This window comes from Cololabis saira, chromosome 7 (genome assembly GCF_033807715.1).
Source record: "Cololabis saira isolate AMF1-May2022 chromosome 7, fColSai1.1, whole genome shotgun sequence".
Taxonomy (NCBI): Eukaryota; Metazoa; Chordata; class Actinopteri; order Beloniformes; family Belonidae; genus Cololabis; species Cololabis saira.
Genome location: NC_084593.1, coordinates 31,690,004 through 31,714,286, shown reverse-complemented (window position 1 = coordinate 31,714,286; position 24,283 = coordinate 31,690,004). Strand labels below are relative to the sequence as shown.

General features: G+C 39.2%; 2 protein-coding genes across 3 annotated transcripts; both read left to right on the top strand.

Annotated features, from left to right (window-relative positions):
• Positions 1-415: 415 nt before the first annotated feature.
• adgrg4a (adhesion G protein-coupled receptor G4a) lies at positions 416-13,806 on the top strand. 2 transcript variants are annotated; one of them, XM_061725616.1, is made up of 28 exons: positions 416-517; positions 625-751; positions 931-1,557; positions 1,785-1,882; positions 2,100-2,158; positions 2,427-2,481; positions 2,673-2,710; positions 2,857-3,005; positions 3,422-3,493; positions 4,271-4,356; positions 4,430-4,500; positions 4,591-4,621; positions 4,801-4,823; positions 4,920-5,062; positions 5,148-5,277; positions 7,455-7,561; positions 7,648-7,864; positions 7,967-8,129; positions 8,466-8,612; positions 10,087-10,224; positions 10,315-10,360; positions 10,471-10,574; positions 10,755-10,876; positions 11,360-11,628; positions 12,188-12,293; positions 12,538-12,818; positions 13,004-13,105; positions 13,194-13,806. In XM_061725616.1, exons 2-28 carry the CDS (start codon positions 676-678, stop codon positions 13,340-13,342), a joined length of 3,609 nt encoding a protein of 1,202 aa, XP_061581600.1. In that variant the 5' UTR covers positions 416-517; positions 625-675; the 3' UTR covers positions 13,343-13,806. The 2 variants fall into 2 exon arrangements, with proteins under 2 accessions (XP_061581600.1, XP_061581599.1); XM_061725615.1 differs by having other exon boundaries at positions 421-517; positions 628-751.
• A 171-nt stretch (positions 13,807-13,977) lies between these two features.
• Positions 13,978-17,726, top strand: vgll1 (vestigial like family member 1). Its single transcript, XM_061725617.1, has 4 exons — positions 13,978-14,576; positions 14,894-15,096; positions 15,181-15,534; positions 16,566-17,726. Exons 2-4 carry the CDS (start codon positions 14,907-14,909, stop codon positions 16,601-16,603), a joined length of 582 nt encoding a protein of 193 aa, XP_061581601.1. The 5' UTR covers positions 13,978-14,576; positions 14,894-14,906; the 3' UTR covers positions 16,604-17,726.
• The last annotated feature ends 6,557 nt before the right edge of the window (positions 17,727-24,283 follow it).

Sequence of the window (24,283 nt, the reverse complement as noted above, 5' to 3'; positions counted from 1 at the left end):
ACACACACACGGATCACTTGAGAATTAAATTAAATTAAAAACTGATTGTTTCTGTGTGTACAACAATTCAACCCAACCACTTTAAAAAGGAAGAGTGTATAAGCTTATTACATTGAGACAAATGTTACTAGTACCCTCAGACACATAAAGATTGTATGTAAACCAGAGTTTTTCCAAATGTTCTTTAATTTTTGATCTTGTTTGGATATTTATTCACAAAACTAAAACAAAACCAGGAGCGCAAACTCTGAAATGTCTTAATGTGCTTCGTAAAGTCTTGGGTTTTATCCGATTGGGTCGGTCGGTTGTGTTTACTGCCAGTGATTAATTAGTAACTCCAGAAACCAAAGAAAGAGGGTGTGGAAGTCTTATCATAGCGTAATAAAGTGACGCTTGGAAGCAGTCTTTCAGTTCGGAGAGGTTCTCATGAAGTGATACTGATTGCTTATTTTCGGACAAAACACGGACTCAACTTCAGATCTGACATTTTTAAAGACATTACCATGGTGAAGCTGAGGTTTGTACTTGATTTGGTCACACTGTTATATTTGTTATATACTGTTTGATATGTTATCTTTTTTCGAGGTGAATGAAAATAAATAAAGTGTCACTGTTCTCTTCCAGCAGATGACAATTTGACTGGCACAGAAAATTCTGTCCTTTTTATCTGATATCATGATTTCCACCAGAAGTCTGTATCTTCTGACCTTCTGTTTCTGCACACTGGTATCAGTGTTTCCTCTGAATTCAGGTTAGATTCAATCAATTTTAAGACATCTGATAATGTCCAAAGATTCTAAATATAGCTTGTAAATATAGAAAACGTTGACAATCCAGCAGTTCTTTAGTTTATCATCACAAAATTGCGTAAATGATTTTAAACCTGAACTTCAGTAGCTCATATTTGTTTTTTCGGCATATCCATTTCAGGTACCTCTGCCAGTACCAGTCTGTGGGGCGAGAAGGTGCAGTTTAATGACCCTCCGTGTATGTGGCAGCTTCATCCAGAGGTCGTGGTGCCGGCCCTAAATGAGCTGAGTGTGTGCGTGCTTTTACGGGGCAGTTCATTAGCACAATGGACGGGTTTTGTCTACAAGGCTCCAGGAAAAAACCACATAGAGTTAGGACTTGCTGCCACATCTGAAAGGTTGACTGTCTGGCTGTTTGGACAGTTTTGGCAATTGCCTAAGGTACTGAAACTGAATGAATGGCACTCCATCTGTCTCACCTGGTCCAGTAAAGCTCGGCGTCTTAGATTCTACATAAATGAAAAGATTAAACTCGATGTAAACGTGGATCCTGGATTACCCCAGCAACTGGCCCATAATGGTACTCTCACTCTGGGCCAGTCTCATTATGTTGGAGCTGATGGGAATGTCTGGCCAGAATATGGGAACAACCTGCAAGGGGAGATTGGTCTATTCAGGATGTGGGGGAAAGAATGGAGTCCCATGGAGGTGAGGCGGCTGGGCTGTGCGGATGGGGACGTGCTGAGCTGGGATCTGCGGCAGTGGAAACACGACTGCCCTCTTACGCCCGACGACAGCTTGCACTGCGGTAAATACGTCACACAGATATCCAGTTTGAGTTAAGTTTTGAGGAACTCAACTCCTCTGAGGGTTTCCTCACCTTTGCATGCACCACCCTAAACTGTTACGGGTGAGAGTGGACTGAGAGCAAGGATAAAAAGTAAAAGCAAACATCTTTAAAATTCAGTGATAGGTCTAACAGGATCTTTTAAAACCTTTTTGCAGTCCTTATTTATTCTGATGCTTACTTTTTAGAGTGGTCTCGTTACAAAATCAAGACTTCAGTATTCGTAGCTGAATCCCTAAACCCTGGAAACTGCTTAGTGTCGCCAGAGGAAATCACAAGAAACTGGGTAAGGACCGACCTGGTTAAAACAAGTCACACTTGTTATTTGTTACTTGTTATTACTATTTCTATTGATGCCTCTTTTTTTTGCACTATCCCCTTTGCTGCTGTAAACTGCAAATTTCCCCTCTGTGGGACTATTAAAGGATTATCTTATCTTATCTTATCTTATCTTATCTTACTTACCTTTCCAAGTAACTCAATGCTTTTGTCATTCTTTTTAGCTGGAAAGCATGTTGCCTGGAAGCATTTCTATCCTGGATATTTTTGTCTCACTCCCAAAGTAAGAGTTTGTCTCAGATAAACATTAATTGTAGCTGGTCATAAAAGAAAATGTATGTCTTTTACGATAGGAAAATTGGAAACATGGGATTATCTTTGGTTTATTTATAGATTATTGTATCTGTACTTTGGTTAGTTAATCTACTGTCATTCAAATTAGAGTAAAAATTAGAGTAAAGTTTAAATTTATACACTGTACTGTAGCTATTAAAGACTGTAATACATAAAAATCTATAATCCAGTAAGGTGCACTTTATGTTTCCTTACAGCCAAACCTGCCACATGGTTAACACATCTGCTGGTCCGCACGTGAAACAGCCCCAGGTAGGCGGCTCTTTATGAATGAGCTGATTAAAGTCAAAACAAGAGGCTGATTAATGTTAATTTCCAGGGTTAACCACTTTGTACACTGGAACTAACCTCTTATGGAAAGTGATTGGAAGTTATACTGTACAAGTTAAATTAGCTGTGAGTGAGCACTCTCATGAAAAGGTGTAAAATCTCTCTGTTTTCAGGCAATGGAAGAATTATCAAACTCCATCTGTGGTAAATGGTAAGATGAGCTAAAATCCTACAATGATTCACTAACAGGATCAATCGTTAATTTCAATACATATGAAGCCTTCTAGGAAAGAGCATTTTAATCCAAACAAGCTCATATCTACACAGCTAGCACATGTTGACATTGTTTTCCTCCAGTTTCAGCTGTGAGGTCGACGTGAGCGTGGATCCTGCTGCTAACGTAAAAGTGGTCCAAGACAACGTTACTGCACTACTGAATTCGACCTTTTCCTACAACTCCCTCACCTTGACGGTTGACCTTAACAGCCTCACTGTGTTTCCTGCGGGTGAGTGTTCACTGTGGAGGATACATTAAACAGTTTTACTTGGAGATGTAGCAGACGTTTTGACTTTTTAAGAGAATGTGAGTAAAAATAGTTTTAACAATGTTTGTTCATGCCTTGTATGTGTATGGCACGAAGCAGACTTTTAGTAGATTTGAGCTAAAATGACCATAAATATGATTCATTTTTGCACCATTTTGCCATAATTGCTCTGTGGCTGGTTGAAAAGGATCCTGCATAGATTTGCTAGTTAAAGCTGTAAGAGAACAAAAGATATCTCCATCTGGAAAGTTTATACATCTCCAAAGATAGCCAATAAATTAACTTTTACTGTTCATTTTAAGAAAATTAAGATTTCTGAGACTGTGCATCATGCCTCTTTTTTCCTGAAATATATATATTTTTTTAATTTCTTTCAGTGGCATTCCCTGTCCTGCCAGAACCGCTGTCATCTACCAGCACTGCTCTAACTACACCTCTAACCTCTTTTGGTCAGTTCATGAAGAAGCACCCTGTAATCATCTGCTCGTTATTCTTGTTTCCTTTCATGTTCTGCGCTGATGTTGTTTCCCCACAACAGGAAATTATTTTTACAGTAAAGCACCACAAAAACAATAAACCCTATAAACCCAAACCATGATCACAAGTACAGACATGAACAGAGAAGCTGGTAACAGTGCTTCACACAATACAACAAAAGGTCTTTGCCTGAAAAACAAAAAGAAGCCACAACAACTGCAGGAAGGACGACATGTTGGAATCAGCTGCACTCAAAAGAACCTAAATCAACCAGGAAAATGTCTGTTTGACATTTCTATTTAGAATAATTTGAGTAAAGTGTGCATGTGTGGTGATTTACTAATTATTGTCAAAGCTTGTCAAAGAGCTCAGATGACAGTGTGGCTTTATGAGGACAACATCATTCCCTTCTGAACATTTGAAACATTCAACCTCAAATGTAGTCTTTGTTGCATTTTGTCTAATTAGTGTTAGCCTTTTTCTCTTTCCACTTCCGGTCCCTAACAAAGGGGTGGTAATGTTTGACACAGGAAACGTTTTTATTTTTCTCAATTGCATGCATCTACCACCTTCACCTCATCTCAAGTTGTCAATATTCTATTGTGTGCCAGTCCTCAATAACTAAAGTTGTAAATATAGAAAAACTGAGCAGAAAATCCCAGTGAAATGTTTGTACATTTTTTTTCTTGTTCTTTTTTTCTCCAACGACTTAAAATACTGTGTAATTTCTATCGTTTCTCATGATCCAGTTGGGCCTGATGTATTCTTTCGAGTTAATGTGACATTGAGCATGATTGGAAACCCTACGAAACCAGAGGAGGTCATAAAGAGATGGGTAAGAAACACACACAGCCGTACTGGAAAGACTCCTGTACAATATACACGTTTATTTATTTTCTGGAAAACAGGTGAAACAACAGCTTGAGAGCAATGGTGTCATGTCTGTGCTGAATCTCATCATAAAAGAGCAAGTCAACAGGTGGGTGCCCTTGAATTGATTTTGTGCTTCATAATTAATGCCTTGTAAATATTTGTTATACAATATCCCCATCTTGATTAACTATGACAGGAACATGAAGCAGTACATAGAGGACCTGATGGTGAGTATATGACTCATTCTGGTAGCAAGATGATCACATAAATAAGCAGAAATCAGTTGATCTAACAGTTTTGTGTAAATATGGTTTAAATATAGAAAAGAAAATCTAAAATCACTGCAACAGATGATGTATTCACTGCAGTTACGCATAAGATTTCATGTTGCTTTTTGTTTTAATAGATTGTCCACAGCCAGCAGAAACAGTAGGTGACTATAAGATACATTATGCAGACATCTCCTGATGTTCTCTATTATCGTGCAACTCAGTTTGTTTTGTGTCCAATGTATCTTATTGACAGATATATTTGCAATTTCCACGTACAAACATCCAAGCAGAACAATGTGACAGAAATCAAATCTCTCATCGATGCAGCATTGGCATCAAAGTATGAAAATGGCTCCATTACAATTCAAACTAAGATGGTAGCTACTGAGCAGATAGGTAAGCTGTATCTCAAAACAAAATTAAAACCTTTGTATCATTAATTGGCAGCATACAGCATATATTTATATTTGTTTTTGTTTAGTACCAGGAAACTGCTTAGAAGAACTCACGTCAACCAGCTATGGGTCTTACATATGGCCAGAAACATTTCCACTGTTTATCGAAGAGATGGGATGTGAAAAGCCAAGATCAGAGCGAGCATACAGACAATGGTGAGACATGAGCTCTTTTATATGCAGCAGGTTTAGTGTTTGGCAAGCAACAATAAGCAAACATGTTTCATAGTCTTGAAATCTGGTAATAAAACCTTTTATTGACAGATTTTATTGAGACCTTTAAGACATTAATCAAACCTTTGCCAAAAATGACTCATTACACTGATTTATTGTCGTAACTTATGCCGTACAAAAATGGAGCCCATTCATCCGTCCCTCCGTTAACTTCCTCTTTTCTGAGTTCGGGTCATGAAGGCAGGAGGCTAAGCAAAGAAACCCAGACCTCCCTCCTCTAACTCTTCTGTGGGGAATACTGAGGCCTTCCCAAGCAGCCGAAGGATTTCCAGGCTGTCCTGGATCTGTACCAGGCCTTCCACCTGGATGACACTAGGAATGGGCGATATTTTACCGTTCACGATAAACCGTCCAAAAAATTCCCCACGATAAGAATTTCTCATCTCGCGGTAAAAACGATAAATTCCTGTTGATGACGTTTTTGTGTAAAGCTGATTTATGGTTCTGGGTTAAATCGACGCGGAAGGAAGGAAGGAAGGAAGGAAGGAAGGAAGGAAGGAAGGAAGGAAGGAAGGAAGGAAGGAAGGAAGGAAGGAAGGAAGGAAGGAAGGAAGGAAGGAAGGAAGGAAGGAAGGAAGGAAGGAAGGAAGGAAGGAAGGAAGGAAGGAAGGAAGGAAGGAAGGAAGGAAGGAAGGAAGGAAATGAGCCAAAAAGAAAGAAAGAAATGAGCCAAAAAGAAAGAAAGAAATGAGCCAGAAAGAAAGAAAGAAATGAGCCAGAAAGAAAGAAAGAAATGAGCCAGAAAGAAAGAAAGAAATGAGCCAGAAAGAAAGAAAGAAATGAGCCAGAAAGAAAGAAAGAAATTAGAAAGAAAGAAAGAAAGAAAGAAAGAAAGAAAGAAAGAAAGAAAGAAAGAAAGAAAGAAAGAAAGAAAGAAAGAAAGAAAGAAAGAAAGAAAGAAAAAGGATAAATTCCCGTTGATTACGTTTTTGTGTAACAAACATGGCGGATCTGAGAGCGAGATAGATTTATAGTTACAAAGGTGGAGTTGAATTGGTATTTTTTTTTATCGTCGTCATTATCGTCATCGGGATAAATGCCAGAAATTATCGTGATACATTTTTTAGTCCATACCGCCCATCCCTAGATGACACATCTTCCAGGATGCGTCCAGGAGGCATCCTGCCCAGCTGCACAAACCACCTCAACGGGTTCCACTTGATGTGTGGGAGCAGCGATTCTAGTCAACCATAATGGTGGAGCCTCTCACCCCATCTGTCCTGCTATTTCATTCCATGTCTCAAGAGCCAGTTTCTGTGACTAAGGATTGGACCAGTGAGGCCCCTGCCTTCGGCTGTTGTCCATTGCACTTAGCAGACTAATATGGCACCCATTACAGGTGGAAAGCCCACAGGAAGGTGGATCCACATCATGTGTATGGGCTAAGTCTCACCGTGACCTATGGGTGAAGGCCTTGGCTCCAGGCACAGCTAAACTAGCCCCAGTCCCAGGTCTGGCTCCAGGGTGGGACCCTAGTAATCCACACTGCTATGACTCTTCATCCTTATATGTGTCTGTTTGAATCACTGGTTTGCTTTGGGAGACCCTAAAAAAAGCAGTTCCCCCCGACAACACAGCTGCCAGGATCTTTCACTCAGTCAAACCAATCCACCATGTTAAGGTGGCGATTCAGAGAGGAATTTTCATAAGTTACCTCTAAGCTTTACCTTATCAAGAGCAAAAAAATGAAAGGAAAAAGAAAAAGTGAATTCTTTGCATGTTTCTCTTTAATCTCGTACAGCTCTTTATCTTTTTGTTGGAACAATCTGTTTCAAACTAAGAACATCATGCATAAACTATGTGCACATCTGACATTGCTGGATCCTAACATTCTGCAGCTTCAAGGGGAGGGATCAATTTCCTATTTGTGCATTATTACTGCAATAAAGGGCTACAACTAAGACTAATATTTAACTTGATAACAGCGTAATAGGTTTAATGGTCTCTTGTTTGAACACGTTATTGATGTTCATGAATGCAATCATCGGCATTATTATTATTTCATGTGGCCGTAATCACACGCTGAGGATGAAGAACGAGATGCTACTGTATGTGGTTTGTTAGGTTTTCTGGTCCCATTTGTCGTCTTCTCTTTTCAGCAAGTTAAACATCGAAACTGACAGGGCCAGCTGGGCTAATCCTGACATGACAAACTGTGAAGTCCTAGTAACCATATCAGACATTGGCAATATTACTGTCACACCAGGTAAGGGACACTGTCCAGTTAACGTCCATTGTTTTAAATCTTTGCAACACGCTAGTCATTAATTAATTGCACTTTTCTAATTCTAGACAATGGGGCTGAAGTTGTGGGCATCATTCAGGATATTGTAAATGTTCAGCTTGGTAACGGTTCCCAGCTCTCCTCGTCTCAGCTGGTGTCAGTGGTGGAGAAGCTCTGGGAAGTGGTCGACATAAGCATCATTGATTCTGCTAGTGGGGCGGACATCGTCAGCATTGTTGCTGATATCCTGCTTTCTGAAACTGATGTCACACCAGTGTCCAACACGTGAGAATAAGATGTGGTGTCTCACTTTTGTTTTGTAGTGTCTCAGGCTTTATTTTCCCCTCATAACTTTTAATCTACCTCTTTTTCCATCCATTGCAAAAGCGTCCTTGATTTGACTGAAAAATTGGGAAACAGCATGGAGTTTCAAGGTGAATTGACCAGTATAACAGCTCCGGCACTGGCTCTTTCCATGGTCAATGTGGACCGAGATGAGTACGATGGTCTCACGTTTGGTGTATCCATGTCATCTGAAATGAATCCTGAGGTGAGATGTTATGACAGCGATATAAGAGCAGTGGAGTTAAGTTACAGTAGGGCATAATTATATGAATTGCAACGATGAGATCTGACCTCAAGAAAGGAAAAAAAAGCCCTAGTGACCACTTAAGAGGTAATTATTATTGGATTTAGGTCCTCTAACAACCAGGAAACACAAACATTTTAGGAAAAAGTGTGAATAAGCACACATCATAGCCTCAAGCTGTCATGCCACATTAGCGTTTACGAACTACATTAACAGATAGGCAGACAGAGAAAAACTCATCTGAAGCTGTTTTAAAGGATGCTTTAGTAGAATAAACTGTTGCCTTTTGTCTTTCAGGTTCATGTCAACCAGAGTTTTGAGAGCGGCCCACTCCCCCAGACAGATGCAACCATCTCTCTGCCTTCAGAACTCAACACCTTCTTTCCCACGGGAGTGAGGAACAGAGTTCAGTTTCACTTTTACGCAACGCAGGATCTTTTTCAGGTACTTTCTTTAAACTATTCTTTTCATTTCCTTAATTGATGTCATATGCTATTCACACTGTTCTTATTTTTTACTCATCTGGTTTTTTTTTCAAATGTTATGTCTGTAGGCCTTCTTAAGCGTGTGTGCAGCGATATCGTATGGGGGAATTTGCTCATTAGCCTCCATAATGGTAGTGATGAAGAATGGTTTAGATGGTTTATACATTTGGGGGATGATAAAAATCTAATAGGAGACATTTAAAAATAGTATGAAAATGAATAATATGCCTGCCAACCTTTTGACAGGTTAAGTGATTTCCTGGGGTTGCTGGGCAACATCTTTTGAACACAGTTTTTTACAAGTTTAACAAACAGGACATGTTTGGCTTTTTTATGAGCTGGGGCCCCCGGGAGACATAATTTACTTCACTCTGATGAATATGAGCGCATGTAAATCAAAAACTACGGAGCTCAGCAACTGCCTATTACAGCGTTCAACTTTAAACATCAAAAACAGCTTTATTTCAACACAATGGCTAAGATTTTACCTGGATTCAATAAAACCTCTGGACAGGACTTGTGTCTGGCATCAATACTGCATCTTGAATGCCCTGTGGAAGATTCAACATTAAGATTAAGGAGATACTGGTGCGCTCCAGGAAACACACACACACACACACACACACACACACACACACACACACACACACACACACACACACACACACACACACACACACACACACACACACACACACAAAACACAAGTAAGCACAAAATACATAAGCCAAAATGTGTTTGCAAGATATTTTTTTTTTTTGCAGCTGTGCTGAGATAAACATGGACTTATCACTGTGGCAGAAATGACAGAATCATGAAGTACTGAATATTTTTGTTGGAAAAAGGAGAAAAAAAACAGGAAGATAATTGTATGAGCAACTTAGTTTTGATAAGCAATGTCATATATCCTGTATATATGTTGAGCACCACAACCCTGAGCACGCTGTGCTCACTGTACTTTAAGTGTGTGTGTGTGTGTGTGTGTGTGTGTGTGTGTGTGTGTGTGTGTGTGTGTGTGTGTGTGTGTGTGTGTGTGAGGGGCACTTCATGTGTGATTTATTGCTACAGCATATGTTATATGTCCTTGAATAATGTTTGATGTTTTTATCTGTACTGTATTTATTTGTACCAAGGGGCTGCAGATGCATATTAGCCTAAGGCTAACTCTGGTGCAATGCATCAAATGTTTACATTTATGTTTTTAATTGCACATGGTCCCTCTAAAATAAAATGTAAGTAAGTAAGTAAGTAAATGCTACTCTAAAGTCTGCATGTATATTTTTATTAGCACGTACAGTATATCAGCTGTGCATGGAAAACAAAATAACTGGAACCTCCTTCTACTTCATGTCCCTTCTTTTTTTCTTTTTCCGTTAAGTTAAAGTACTGTTAACTTTAATAAATATTGTTTTTATTGTTTTGTTTCTAAACAGGACCCCGGTATAGCCAATGCAACACATAGCAGCTGGTCATTGAACTCTTATGTGATATCAGCCAGCATCAACAACAGTGTTGTCATGAACCTGGGGGATCCGGTGGTGGTGACCCTCAACCATCATAATCCAAAACAGGTGAGAAGTAAACGCTTTCATTTCGTTTGCTTTACCAAAGCTTTTCTATGTGGCTTTGCACCAACACCAATTATTTTTATATATTTATAGCCAGAAGACAAGGTGCAATGTATGTTTTGGGATTTCAAGAGGAACGGTGAGTTGATCCTTAATTATTATCCTCTGAGATGCACAAATGTTGGTAAATGCAGGAGTGTCTGTTGATAAAAAATATCTTGCATGTGTTTTTGTTTGTTTGTGTCTCAGGCGGGCTGGGTGGTTGGAACGGCAGCGGCTGCGAGACCAGGAGCATCTCTTCCCATCAGACCATCTGTCTCTGTGATCATCTCACACATTTTGCTGTCCTGCTGGTGAGTCACTGTCTGATACCCCAAACAGTCTGAACCTGGAATCACACTCCCGTGAGCAAAATGTTATGTGCAATCTGGATAGTTGCTGACTGTGGAAAGATCCTCAGATTGAGGCGCGTTAGTCAAAAAAAAAAGAAAAAGCATTAATTTAATATTATGTCTGGTCTTAATGTCTTTCAGGATGTGTCCAGAGCCCCCATCCCTGAAGCTCACGGTCACGCTCTAACAATCCTGTCATATGTTGGTTGTGGTATATCATCCCTTTTTCTAGGTTTCACACTAGTCACTTACCTTGTTTTTGGGTAAGTCATTTATTATGGGTCAATTTACTGTGTCTATTTAGTTATATTTATAACTTTCTTACTGCAGCGATACAGAAACTGCAGACAGAAGTTGGAGACTGGAGATTTTAGATGCATCTTGTCTTACACAAATATATTCAATATTATTTTATGGTGTTTATTTTATTTATTTATTTATATATTCAATACCTGTAATGAACGTAACGCGTCATTATGTGTATATTTCCTGAATTAAAAAAGCTTCAATGGTGACCAATTCATTCCTGATCTTTGAAATAGCAGCACAACCACATAAACTTGAGCTCCAGGAGTTCTTTTCTATTAAAAGTTGAACTCTTAACATTTCGTGGAGTCAAAAGCTTTATCAATAAAGCAATTGTGTACTAGTAATTTTGTATACCGTAGTTTGCATTTCACTGAAAAAAATAACTCTTTGTCATTGTGGAGACTATAAATGTGCCTCTCTTGTACTCTCTGTTGCAGGAAGCTGCGTCGGGACAATTCAGCTAAAATACTCATCAACCTGTCAGCCGCCCTGCTGGGGTTGAGCCTGCTCTTCCTTCTTGACTCTTGGCTCTCGTCCTTCTCCAACTACGGGTTGTGCATCGCCACTGCTGTAGCCCTCCACTATTTCCTGCTAGCCTCCTTCACCTGGATGGGCCTAGAGGCTGTGCAGTTGTACTTCATGGTGGTCAAGGTGTTCAACACCTATGTACCTATGTACATGCTCAAATTATGTGCAGTAGGATGGGGTAAGATAAAACTTCAGGTATTCATTAGTACAGAATGGATTTCATTTCATTCCATTTCAGAATGGATTTTGTCTGGTCCAGGTTTGACAGGCTGGGGTTGAGTTTTATATATATTCATGTAGTATTTTTCGCTCATTTTGACCTTGAATGTAAGAATCATCATATTTTTACCCCTATTTTTGGAGATGTACTTGGTAAAGTTCAGAAATCAAAGCTAAGTATATTATATATGGGTCATAACTTCTGGCTACATCAATAAAGTAGGACAGCTTTGCAATTTTAAAATTCATGGGGACTTCATAAGTATTCTGGAAATAGTGGCAAATATGAATCTATTTAACATTCAAGTAAATCTTTATAAAGCCTTCGTTTACGAGTACTTAAACTGCATGTGTGGGAATTACAAAAAAATGACAAGACAGCAAATAAATGAAAAAAACAGACCATTTGTTTTGTTTGTTCTATAATTTTTGTCACAGGAGAAATAGTTGCTGAGTTAAATCTGTTCTTCACTATGATGGAAGATCAGCATATATTTGAGTGTTTTTTGCTCTCGCAGGTATTCCCTTGGTGATAGTGAGCCTGGTGCTGGCCATAGATAAAGATGCTTACGGCAGCTCTCCGACTGAGAAAGCAACAGTGTCGCTTCAGTCTACCGAACACTTGTAGGTACTTCAGCGCTCGGCTGCAGATGAAATGCTGCACCGTGGTGCTCAGTTTGTGGGGATGTGGGGAAAGCATGAAAAGTTGCTGAGAAAAAATACTGTGGGCATTTCAGGTTATAACACATAATCATTTACAAACTGATTTTGTTTGTATGTTTTTAGTGGCTTGGATGAACACATGAAATGAATGCCTTTTATAGGAAATGCAAGCATAAGTCATCTGTATCTTTGTCTACGCCAACAGCTGCTGGCTGCAGAACGACATTTCCTTCTACGTGACGGTGGTGGGATTTATTCTTCTGGTCCTGGTGTTCAACGCGTCGATGTTTGTCGTGGTTCTGATCCAGATCAAGAAAACTAGCACCAACAAGAAGTCGACAAAGCGCAGCAGCACTCTCCGGGAGTTGAGAGCAGCTCTCAGTCTCACTGTCCTGTTAGGCCTGACCTGGTCAATGGGCTTCTTCTCATTCGGACCTGGCAGACTGGTCATAATGTACCTGTTTACTATTTGCAATACTTTACAAGGTAAATGTGAACTGTAGTTCACAGGAAAGGATTTACACATTTTCATCTAGGATTTTGAAACATGTCACTATTGTGTTTTGAGAGATAGATAGATAGATAAAAATGTAATCAAGTACTAAGCGAAAACAATTCAAAACCCCTTTATTACTTACTGACCAGGAACTGTATTTTCATTACTGTTACAGGCTTCTTCGTGTTTTTGTTCCACTGTGTGATGAAGGAAAATGTTAGAAATCAGTGGAGAATGTCGTCGTGCTGTGGACGCTTCAGACTCAGGGAAAGCTCAGGTAATTTTCAAGACAAAATAAAATACCCGTTTGTGTATATTCAGTGTGGATGAGGCATAATTGTTGACTTTCTCGCCCCCGTCTCCAGCCTGGAGCCAGTCCACGACGGTCACTACCCGCTGTAAAAGGAGCGAGCTTGATTACTCTGATTCTGTTGCCTCCACCAACAGCTCCTCTCTCAAGTCACTGACTCCTCATTCCAAACAGCATCCCAACCGGCCCAACAGAGGGCAGTAGTGGACCTCTGAATGAGCCCAATTGACCAATATTGAAGGATTCATGGCACACTTGCACTTTACACTGTCACCAGCCATGAGACTTAAACACTCAACTTACAGTCGATCCATGTTTAAAGTGAAAAAGCCTAAAATCTTCTGTTCACTTTCAATGTTTACACCACTGCTTTCACGCTTGTGTCTGTAAAACACGAGAAGGGTTGACCGTTTCAGATCCCAGAGGAAATGTGTGGTCCAATCAAGATGTTTCCTATGAAGACATTCTATCAAGTTCTCCTTAATTCATTGAAATTTAATTTCAAAATGAAAGGGTCAACCTGCATGTCTGAACATTGTCTTTCTTTTTTTTATTGTTTTTTTTGGGCAACAGGATGATTTTTTTGTGACAGTAACCTAAACTGAAACACTATTTTATCCAAACTATGCAATGTATACGATATTAGAGCAAATAAATCTTATCATCAATTGTTGTTTGTGTTTATATTAAACTTCACTGTCAGTTTCATTTACCTTCAATATCCTATTTTTTTTAATTTCTGAGGGTAAAACTACACCATAAAGCTTTTATATCTTAGAAATAAATAAAAACAAAACAAAGTTTAGCAAAAGACTATAAAAAGACACTACATTTGATCTACTAGTTTTTACAGTGTAGTTTTTAACATGAAAGCAAAAACATAATGTAAAATACCAGGGTATATGTCAATTGAAACAAACTGAGCCGAACTGAGAGTGTTTTTTTGTTTTGTTGTTTTGTGTTGTATTATTTTTTAACTACACTTTAGACTTTTACATCCCTTTTTTTCTTTTGAAATTGGGCTTTTACATTTCTAAAAAGTGAACATTATATTCATTCTGCAGATATCCCATTCAGCTCTAAGCAGTTGTTTAACCATCCATAATGTTTTAAAGTCAAAATGAGGAATGTTTTGATGAGTCGTCACGCAGGTTGTGCAGGAACTGGCTGGATGGCATTCTCTTCATAACTGTCACCCTTCCCAGTCTAACACAGCTTGAGGGCTCCGTGTGCGAAATGTTTTCTTACTAGAAGAGACGAAGTAAGCATAAACGCTTCATGTTGCTTCGTCAAATCTAATGGATGAATCCAGTGCTTAGGCAGAAGCCGAGGGATTTTTCTCCGTCCAATTTTGGCTGACGCTCTTCTTTTTTTCTTTGATCAGCTGGTCAATGCAAGGTGGCACTTATTGGTCACCCTTGGTCAACCATCAGGCCAGGTAAGAGAAATGGTTTACTTCAAAGTTACTTCAAGTTTACAATGACTTGGATTTGAATGGGTTATCTTAAGTCATTTAGTTAGTTTCATTTTCACATGTTTTTCTTTTTATTTTCACCACTTTTTCTAGACTAATTACACAGAAAGTTATGGAAATGTTAAACTGAACACTCTAACCCAAGGCTGCTAAATTTCCAATTAGAGGTGATGTGCCAGGCCCAGTGCAGGAACTCTGCCTTGGAAATGCATGATTAATTGAATAAGGAACATGCTGGTGGTAGGTATTTTCTGATGATTTTGCATTGCCTTTGTTTTCAGTCCCAGCTGACCAATGGAGGAAAGAACAGACACCCCAATAGCTGTAAAGGTGGAGGGGCATTCTCGCAGTGTCATTCTGACTTATTTTCAGGGGGACATTAACAGCATGGTGGATGCTCACTTCACCCGTGCTCTTAGCAAAGCCTGCAAATCTAAAGAACCATCTGTAAAGACGAAGAAAATGTATAAAACTAATAAAAAGGGTAAGGAAGTCAAATCAACAGCAATCCACTGACAATCTGTCCAATTTATGCCCCCCGAATGATTCCTTTCTTCATCCTCTGCAGATGACACAAACACCTCTCAGGGTGGGGCAGCAGTTTCTTACCCCCAGTCCCAGGTAACCTCTGCATCAGGACGTATGCTGACCCTCACCTCCGCCGACAACAGCTCCTGGCCACCGCTCGGTGCCAGAGCAGGAGAGGCTCCAGGGCTGTCCAGCATCATGTGTTCCTTGTCCTCAGAGGGGCTGAGTCTCACTGGGCAGCAATATGCCACTTCCCTACTCAACCTGCTGCACAGCGACCGCGTTGAGATGGGACCCAGCATGGCCTCCAGCTCCAAGCCTGACACGCATTCCCGATGGACGCTTCAGCCGGCGTTCAGAGAGTCTGTGGATCCTTCTTTAAACTTTGATCCTGGTAAGATTACGCCTGCAATGCAGTCTCTTTACCACATCTACATAGTAACTGCTCCTCAGACAGGGGTATGGCAAGGTATGGCAGCCGCCACACCTTTGCTTCAAGGGTTAAATGTAAATGTTTGTTTTTTTAAATACATTTATGGAATAACTACAAATGCAAATAAGAACAACATGATCGATTTCACTAGTTATTTTACACTGCAAAAACTCAAAATCTTAACAAGAATATTTGTCTTATTTCTAGTTAAAATGTCTCATTTTTAGTCTAATTTTTTTTTTAAATCTCATTACATTTAAGACAAGACTCAAAAACAACCATTTTCACCTGTTTCAAGTAGATTTTCACTTAAAATAAGTAGAAAAATCTGCCAATGGAACAAGATTGTTTTGCTTGTAATGAGAAGATAAATCTTGTCCCACTGGCAGATTTTTCTACTTATTTCAAGTGAAAATGTACTTGAAACAGGTGAAAATGGTCAAATAACAAGTTATTTTTCTGGTAATGACTCTTGTTTTAAGTGTAATGAGATTTTTTGACTAAAAATTAGACATTTTAACTAGAAATAAGACAAATATTCCTGGTAAGATTTTGAGTTTTTGCAGTGAGCGAGACTGCATTTGAAAAAGTTCCAATTTTCTTGACCACACAGATCAGCTACATAAACTTCTGTGATGAGTATTTGCTGGACGTGTTGATTGATACTCTAGTTAAGTTCTGTGACTCGTAACCTTGCCATACCTTAGCTTCGACTGAATAGACGCCACTGGCGTCAGATCTAGAAACATGAACAAACAAGAACTCCCTCACAAATCTAGCATTCGAGTTATACTTTCATAACTATTTATATCATTAGTTACTTCCTGATTGGTTTCTGCGTAAACTCTTCGGTTGTTTATATTGTTCCATCTTGCCATGGGAAATAGTACTGTGTAGAAATTGAATGCATATTAATTAATTTAATTCAAACTGGTTGTATCAAGAAATAAGAGTTGTTTGACAGACCTTCTTGTTTGTTTCTTCTTTATCAGGGCGGCATGTGGACAAGAAGGACTTGTATTGGTACTGAAGAGAAAATGGCCAAGACAGCTTACACGAAAGACTCTTCATTTACTCAACTTTTTGTATGATCTTTTCAGAGTTTTTTCTCATCAACCAGGCCTCAGAGAAAAGTGTTTCCATTTTCGGCCTTGTGCTTTCACTTCCTAGTAAAAATGGCATTCATTAGTCAGCATGCACTGACAACTGAAACAACTTTGAAAGAGACACTTGTTGAAAAGCCAGTTCTTCAACTCCGTCATTCCTCCGGTGAACTTCAAAGAAGTGCATCTGTCCGCACGCCATTTAGAGTGAAGGGTACGATAATTTCCAAAATTCACCTTAGTCTCTGTGAGGACTCGTTATGTGTTCACTTCACACAATGGGAGGGATGGCAATCATTTACTCAATTTGCAGAAAAAAAGGAGCTATTTTATGGCAAGAGTATACGTTAGTAAATACATACATAGGGGAAAGGGGGAAAGAAAAGCTTAAGCATTTATACAACTACAATGTAAAATGCCTCTAAAGTGTTTGTGATGTGATAAACTGCAGACAGCAACTCATGTAATGTGACCAATACTGCCTCCCCATGGCACGTTTGAAAAAACAACGCCCATGATGTAGCTAATGTTGTTATTTTTTATGTAAAGGTAAGCATGCTGAAGCAGAAGGTTCTGGGTTCAAACATGCTTTCACTGGGTGTTTAAATGCTCTTCCTGTGCCTGTGTGGGTATTGAATGGGCTCAGCTTTCTTTCATAGTCCAGAAATGATATGTGAAGGTGATTGTAAGTAGTCTGTGTGGTGTGGGCTCTGTTAGTTCAAATATGGCAAATACTTAACTGCATTTAAAAAAAAATACTCTTCAGTGAATTATCATGTACCATATTGCATTTGGAAGGATTACCTTGTATGATTAACTGTGAATGGTTAAAAACTGCCAAGTTACAATACCTTTAAGATCAAGTAGCTGTTAGTTTTGAGAAATGAAGGATATTCAGTTGCTAATACTCACATTCTTTATCTGAAGTAGCTCAAATGTGTAAATCTGTATGTATTGATTGTGGAAAAAAATGTATAGCATAGGTATTATCTGGCACATTAGTTATTTGTATCCAAATGTGTTTAATGGTAAATAAATTAATTAAATATTAAATGTGTGATCTTATGAACAAATACATACCGTAAATGCAACAACTAAAATTCATAGTGTCAAAGAAATGAAAAGTTATATTCTAAACAGAACTTTTAGATGTATGATAAATGACATTTAAAGCAGCACAATGTAACTTTCAAGTTTTGTTGAGATTGTCCTTTGGACAAAAGCGGTAGTGCTTTACCAGTAGTGTGGCAGGGTTCCTACCATCCACCTCGAAGTTACATAGTGCCAGTGAAGGCGATACAGACCCCTCAGACCATGACGGAGGTGTCATTAAAGCTGTTGTAAGTTGATGTACCATAACAATGACTCTGGAAATATTATATTAAGGTGGAAAAGTTACATTGTGCTGCTTTAAGGTAACTTTTGTATACAAATCCTGCTTGTATTTATCTTATAAGCATTTATTAACATTCTCGGCATACATTTAACCATATCATCTGCAATCTAAAACAAATAGAGCTCCACTCTCTCTCTCTCTCTTTGAATTGTACAAGTTAACAGAGATCTACTGAAATGTGATTCGAGTGAGCAAACAAATTAAAGCTATTTGAGACTAATATTCAGTATTCAGGGCACAATCCTCTGTGTCGTGTTGACCACTCTCTGGAGGTCAGGATGCTCTCAATAGAGGATCGGTAGAAGGTTGTCAGCAGCTTCTGGCTGATGTTGTTCTTCCTGAGCTCTCTCAGGAAGTGCAGACGCTGTTAAGCCTTCTTTGCGACAGCCTCAGTGTTTGCGGACCAGGACAGGTCTGTCGAGATGCTGGTACCCAGATAGGTGAACGTGTGGGCTCTCTCTACCGAGACTCCATTGATGTAGAGAGGAGACGGGTCTGCCTTGCGTTTCCTGATGTCGAGGATTTTCTCCTTGGTCTTTGTGGTGTTCAGGTCCAGGTTTTAAGCTGCACACCACGTAGACAGCTGCAGGACTTCATCTCTGTTGTGTCGTCAGCAAAGTTTATGATGGCGTTGCTGCTGCGGGCCGGTCTGCAGTCGTAGGTGTAGAGGTTGTAGAGGAGAGGGCTCAGCACACACCCCTGGGGGGAGGAGAGGTTTGTGAGGAAGTCCTTAATCCAGTTACAGGTAGGAGGGAGGAGTCTGAGGTCAGAAAGTTTGTTGATCAGGGTGTCGGGGATGATGGCGTTAAAGGCTGAGCTGAAGTCAATGAAGAGCATCCTGACGTAGCTCTCTCGGTGTTCCAGGTGGCTCAGCGCAGTATGAAGAGTGATGGCTATGGCTTCCTCTGTTGATCTGTTTGCCCTGTAGGCAAACTGATGGGGATCAAAGGAGGGGGGGAGGCAGGCTCGGATGTGCTTGAGAACTAGCTGCTCCAGGCACTTGGTGTTAGTGCAATGGGGTGGTAGTCATTGACAGTGGTTGTGGGTGTTTTTTCTGGATGGGGATGATGGTAGCAGACTTTACGCAGGCTGGGATGGAGGCCTGTGACAGGGAGAGGTTGAAAATAGTGGTGAATGATACTTTCAACCTGGGTGCTCCCGTGGGACACACAGCTGTTCTGGCTCTGCAGGTTGCATGGCTTCAGCTGCTGCCATGTAGGTTTTGCTGAGCTAGTAGCCAAAGTTGAGTAACAAAGGGCAAAATATGCCCTGTCCAGCCCAGTCTCCTGGTTAAAATCCCTGTGCTTTTTTGCATATATTTATTAATTCATTTATTTATTTTCACAGCTGGCCAGGCCGTGTCTCACAGTCCCCGATGCCGTCATCGGGGATCATCGCATCCCTGTTACAGCTTTCCGCAGTGACAATTTACACAATACTAATTTCACCCCAATAATGGTATTATTACTAATTACCAATTACTACCTCACAAGGCAGTACAGCCGTGAAATAGGCTGTTACACCGTTCGACCCCATGTGCCTTTCCCAATGCAGCGAGGCAGAATAATGGTGCAACAGAGGTGAAATGAACTGTCTGTGTGAAAATCATACATGATTAAATCAGATGAAACCTTTACATATACCAATGAAATTATTACAAATTTAAAATTGGGAAAAGTGTTTAACTAAAAAAAATTATAATCACAGGGGTTAATAATTATGTAAGCAAAATATGCAAAAATCTGTCTTTTGACGGGAGATGTCACGGATTCTTCTCTAAACTGATTACAATTCATTTTGGAGGGGGGACCGGCCATCCGTCCATTAGATCTTTTTTCCACAGAAGCCTGTTTGGCATGCAATAGCAGGAAATCCACTGGTATATAAGGAATGGCAGTATTCTAATCTAAAGGAAGTCTTGCTTTTGTGCTTTTTTTGTTTGAAAGAGACACTTGTTGACCAAAGTTCTCAAACCAAAACAAATTTAAGGCACTGAAAGGAACTAAGCCATCATTTATGTCATTCATTACATCTGTGCTTTTGTTCCATGACAGACAAAGGCAAAAAGGTCCATAGTCTGTAGTCTCAATCAAAGAGGGGGACAGCCGATATACTGTTATGCCTTGACTCCTGTAAGTTCTTCAACTTGCAAAGAGAAATTTAAATGAACCATGTTGGAGACGGTGTTAGCATTTGCTGAAACTTTTTATTTCATTGGCCCATTTTTAATAATATGATAAGCTCCAGCAGATCCCTGTGACCCTAAATAGGAATAAGTAGGTTTAGATAATGAATGGAGGGATTTTTAACAATGACTCTGGACCTCTTTCTCAGACTCTCTGCTGACAATGCATGGATACATTATCATTCATATGTAACACAGAAAAGTCAGTGAGTCAGTGAGTCTGCTGGGGTTTTTTTCTTCTTATTAGCAGAGAAGACATTATGCATGTCTCACTGCCAGCACACCATTCATTGTCACAGATGGAGGGATAGGTGTCTCCTCATGCTGAGGGGTGGATTAATGACAGTGCTGTGTTAATATTAGCTTCTTTCCATCTGGTGGTTTATTACCCATGGGCGGGTTGGAAAATGGGCCCCATAGGCACCATTCCCGGAGGCTCATGGACCACAAGTTATGGGTTTTGGTGGATAAGGAGCCATTCGAGAGTCTGTTTTCTGAGAATCTGCACAATGAAATGGAAAAATGTCTGAATTTAAAATAGACACTACCTGTGCAGGCCGCCAATAATGCAGCCATTGTCATTATTATTATCTTAATAGTTACTGTAACGGGAACTTAATCCTGTATTTACCATTTGTTTATTTTTTTTTAAGCACCAAATCTCTGTAACAAGGTTTGGTCAAAATACCATTGATAAAGACTAACAGCAACTTTTTCAACCACATCTTTGCAGTTCTGTTTAATTCAACTGGTTTAAGGGGGTGGAGTTATCATCTTAGCCCCACCCAACTCATCTGCAGGGTGTGCCTTACTTAAGGTTTTAAAGCTTTCTATTACCAACGTAAGAGCTAGCAAAGTGCAAAATTGTATGGAGATGAAGATGGGAAAGTGTTATTCTTTATATTTGGGTTTGTGATGTCACAGTACCTTGCCAATCTGAATGGGCCACTGAATGACAGTGTCTGACTCGGCCCCAAACAAAGTTACAAAAGTCTCTTGACAAAGTTTTTGAGAACAATTTTTGTTTGTTTCACAATTTGTCCACTTAAAATAGCCTGTTATGTCTTTAACCTCTTCTAGGCGCAGGTCAGTAATGCAATTTGAGACATGGTTCACAAGTTTTTGTTGGCCTAACTCAATTATGTTTTTCTGTCCGTCCACATTGATGCCACTTTCAAATAATCCATTGAAAAGGGTGACCTTGTGTTTTAGAATAGGATTCAGCCTGTTCATTGGGTGTCATTGTGCCACTGAAGTTCTGAAGAGGGGAAGAGCATCTCATTTGCATATATCTTATTTCCAGACCCTGTCATTGATTCATTTTAACCAGCTTTGACAGTTACCTGCACCCAAACCTGTCTTGTAAGATCTCATTAAGGTTTAGTGTATATTTTCCCTCAACTGTCCCTCTCAGTCATTTGCCAAAGTGTTTATGTCACATTTGTGACAGACTTCCTGTCCATGTCACTGATACCCAAAACAAGCTGTGTCCCTGATGAGTACTCCACATCAATGGTGTGGAAATTAAGTCAAAACTCTCCAGGGAGATTAATATAATGAGACCAAAAAATCCTACACTTGTGTTTATTCAAGCAGAGCCAAGGGGAGACCGTCAAGACTTGAAAATGAAAAAAAGCTAATAAAATGATAAAGCCTAAATTATTTCAGTTGCCGGAACACAGCTACTGCTTTTGATGTGGTTTCCATGGTTTCAGACAGTACAGAAACCAAAACTGCACAGGAGCCAAGATACAAAAACAATCTTAGTGACTGAGGAAATCTGTGTTGTTTTTCTTTACTGTAACTGTCCTAGGTACTAGAAAGCAATAGATTCATATATTATAACAGTTATCGCAATACGAAAGGAACAAGGGATTTGTGTTTCAGATTTGACACCCAAGTTTTGCACTTTCTAACATAAAGGGCTTTTTTAAGCCAACAACTTTCAAGTGAATCTCTCAGAAGGTCAAAACCAGACTGTCATCCCTATTATGATCAAGATGGATGCCAACATGGCCAAGTGGTCTCCTACACTCCCCCAATGAGTACAGTACAGTAAACTAATTTGTTATTTGTCAAGTTTCTTTTCAGTATTTAATTATCTCCTTTTAATGACATCTCTTCTCTGAACTTGTTGTTTACAATACACTTCTGTATCCACCAACATGGGCACCACATCCAACTATGTGCATGTCCAAGCTCCAGGGGGGAACTATTCATGTCCACAGTAATAAACTTACAATATGGCTCTCAACAATGACTACTTTTTACATCTTTTGTTGTTTAAGTTTGACTTTTTCTTAATATCCATCTTTTTTTAAACTACCCCAGCAATTCAATTTCATCTGGGATTGATAAAGTTTGATTTAGGCTAATTTCAGCTCAATAAAACAGAGGGGATTATAGAATCATATGTACGCAATCAACAGTGTTACGTATACAAAACCAATGACATTCCTTTACATACAAGCTGCAGATACTTTCTGGAAAAATAAGATTCTACATGAAATACTAAAATATTTCCAACTCAACATTGTCCCTTGGAAAATGTCAATATGCTAATGCCAGCATTTAGCTCAAAGTGTACTGAAAACATATGCTTTTAAGTGAATTTTTCCTGTAGCCTGCACTTGGTTTGGACAAACACAACATTAAACAAAGATAGTCTAATGATGTTTATTGGTTTTCTTTTTGATTTTTGTAAAACATTAGCTCTTTAATTATTCAGATAGACTGCTGTATTCTTTTTCATTTTTGACTGTTTCTGATGGACCAGTTAAATGTAATTGAATGTTATTGTGCAATAACTTGATAAAAGAAAAGAATCAAGGTTGGGGAAAGGAATAAACTAAAACCTTTGAATGCTTTTGTTACTCAGCAAGCTGCTAATGTAAAGTGAGCGTGAAACAAAAGGCACCCTGTGTGTGATAATACCAACTGACTCAGTTTCAGTGACGTTGCTATTCATATGATAATTTGTCATTTCGTATTACTGGAAACTTACAGATGGTATTTAATATGCTGTTGCCATTTAAACATTATAATTAACATGTGTAATTAAAAATCCTCCACTTCCCACTGAATTCCATCATGCCTGATCATGCATGCTGTCATTTTCTGATAGAATGTTTGATTAAACAATTCAGCGACACTGACTCAGCAGCTGTACAATGGCAATCTTTGCATGTATTTCATTGATATTTAGCTGAAATATTCAATTTCCAGAGTTAATTATTAGTCTAACCCTCTGTTCTTTATCGTGCCCTCCAGTATCAGCCAATATCCTTCTGCAGATTTGCCCTTTCATTCATTCCCCATAGAAATGTGTTGAGATATTGACATGGGTTTTGCTGCTCTTTAGGTTCTATACTTTTCCATCCTTGCTACGTGGTTGCAGTGGCTTTCAGTGTTGGGAGTAGCTTTGGTTTTTTTTGCAAATCTTTGGTAAACTTACATGTCATTTTTTAGTTAACATTTGCGAGATTGACTTGTAGAGGAGAGCTGCCATTTATATTGCTGTCCCCTGTGTATGGGTAAAGGGAGTTTAGTTTGTAGATCTAAACATTTTCTTTTGTTTTCTTTTGTGTGTAGGTCATTGGGACTTTGATTTATATTATATATATTTTTATCTTTATTAAAGGGGGTTCTGTTTGTTGTGTTGGCCTTGGCTCTCTCTGAAGTTTAATGGCTTCTCTAATTTAACATCTGGCAATAAAGATTGGTAAACTGCCAATTGGTCTGAACAATTGCATTATTCAGAATGATGTTGCTTCATTTTTCTTTCCATTGACAAGCCTGAGCAAGAAACAACCTTCATGTCTACTCTTCTGAATAGATAAAGGTAGCTCAAAAGGAGCTAAAGAATAGAATTGCTTTGGAGTTTGTCTTACAAATTGCTGCTAGGATGACAATTACTTGCATTTTTTTAAAAGTCTTACCCAACAAACTTGGTCGTTAGACAGTAAACGCCAGAACTGGTTTGATAAAGTGAGAAGTACCAAAATCATCCTCTATTTTGATCTATTT

What these genes read in the sequence shown, in the direction of transcription:
- vgll1 (XM_061725617.1), top strand. Translation starts at nt 14,907, where the DNA reads ATGGAGGAAAGAACAGACACCCCAATAGCTGTAAAGGTGGAGGGGCAT. An exon ending in GTATAAAACTAATAAAAAGG is followed by an intron (nt 15,097 to 15,180) that starts GTAAGGAAGTCA and finishes CATCCTCTGCAG; the next exon opens with ATGACACAAACACCTCTCAG. An exon ending in TTCTTTAAACTTTGATCCTG is followed by an intron (nt 15,535 to 16,565) that starts GTAAGATTACGC and finishes CTTCTTTATCAG; the next exon opens with GGCGGCATGTGGACAAGAAG.
- adgrg4a (XM_061725616.1), top strand. Translation starts at nt 676, where the DNA reads ATGATTTCCACCAGAAGTCTGTATCTTCTGACCTTCTGTTTCTGCACA. An exon ending in ACCATCATAATCCAAAACAG is followed by an intron (nt 10,225 to 10,314) that starts GTGAGAAGTAAA and finishes ATATATTTATAG; the next exon opens with CCAGAAGACAAGGTGCAATG. An exon ending in ATTATGTGCAGTAGGATGGG is followed by an intron (nt 11,629 to 12,187) that starts GTAAGATAAAAC and finishes TTGCTCTCGCAG; the next exon opens with GTATTCCCTTGGTGATAGTG.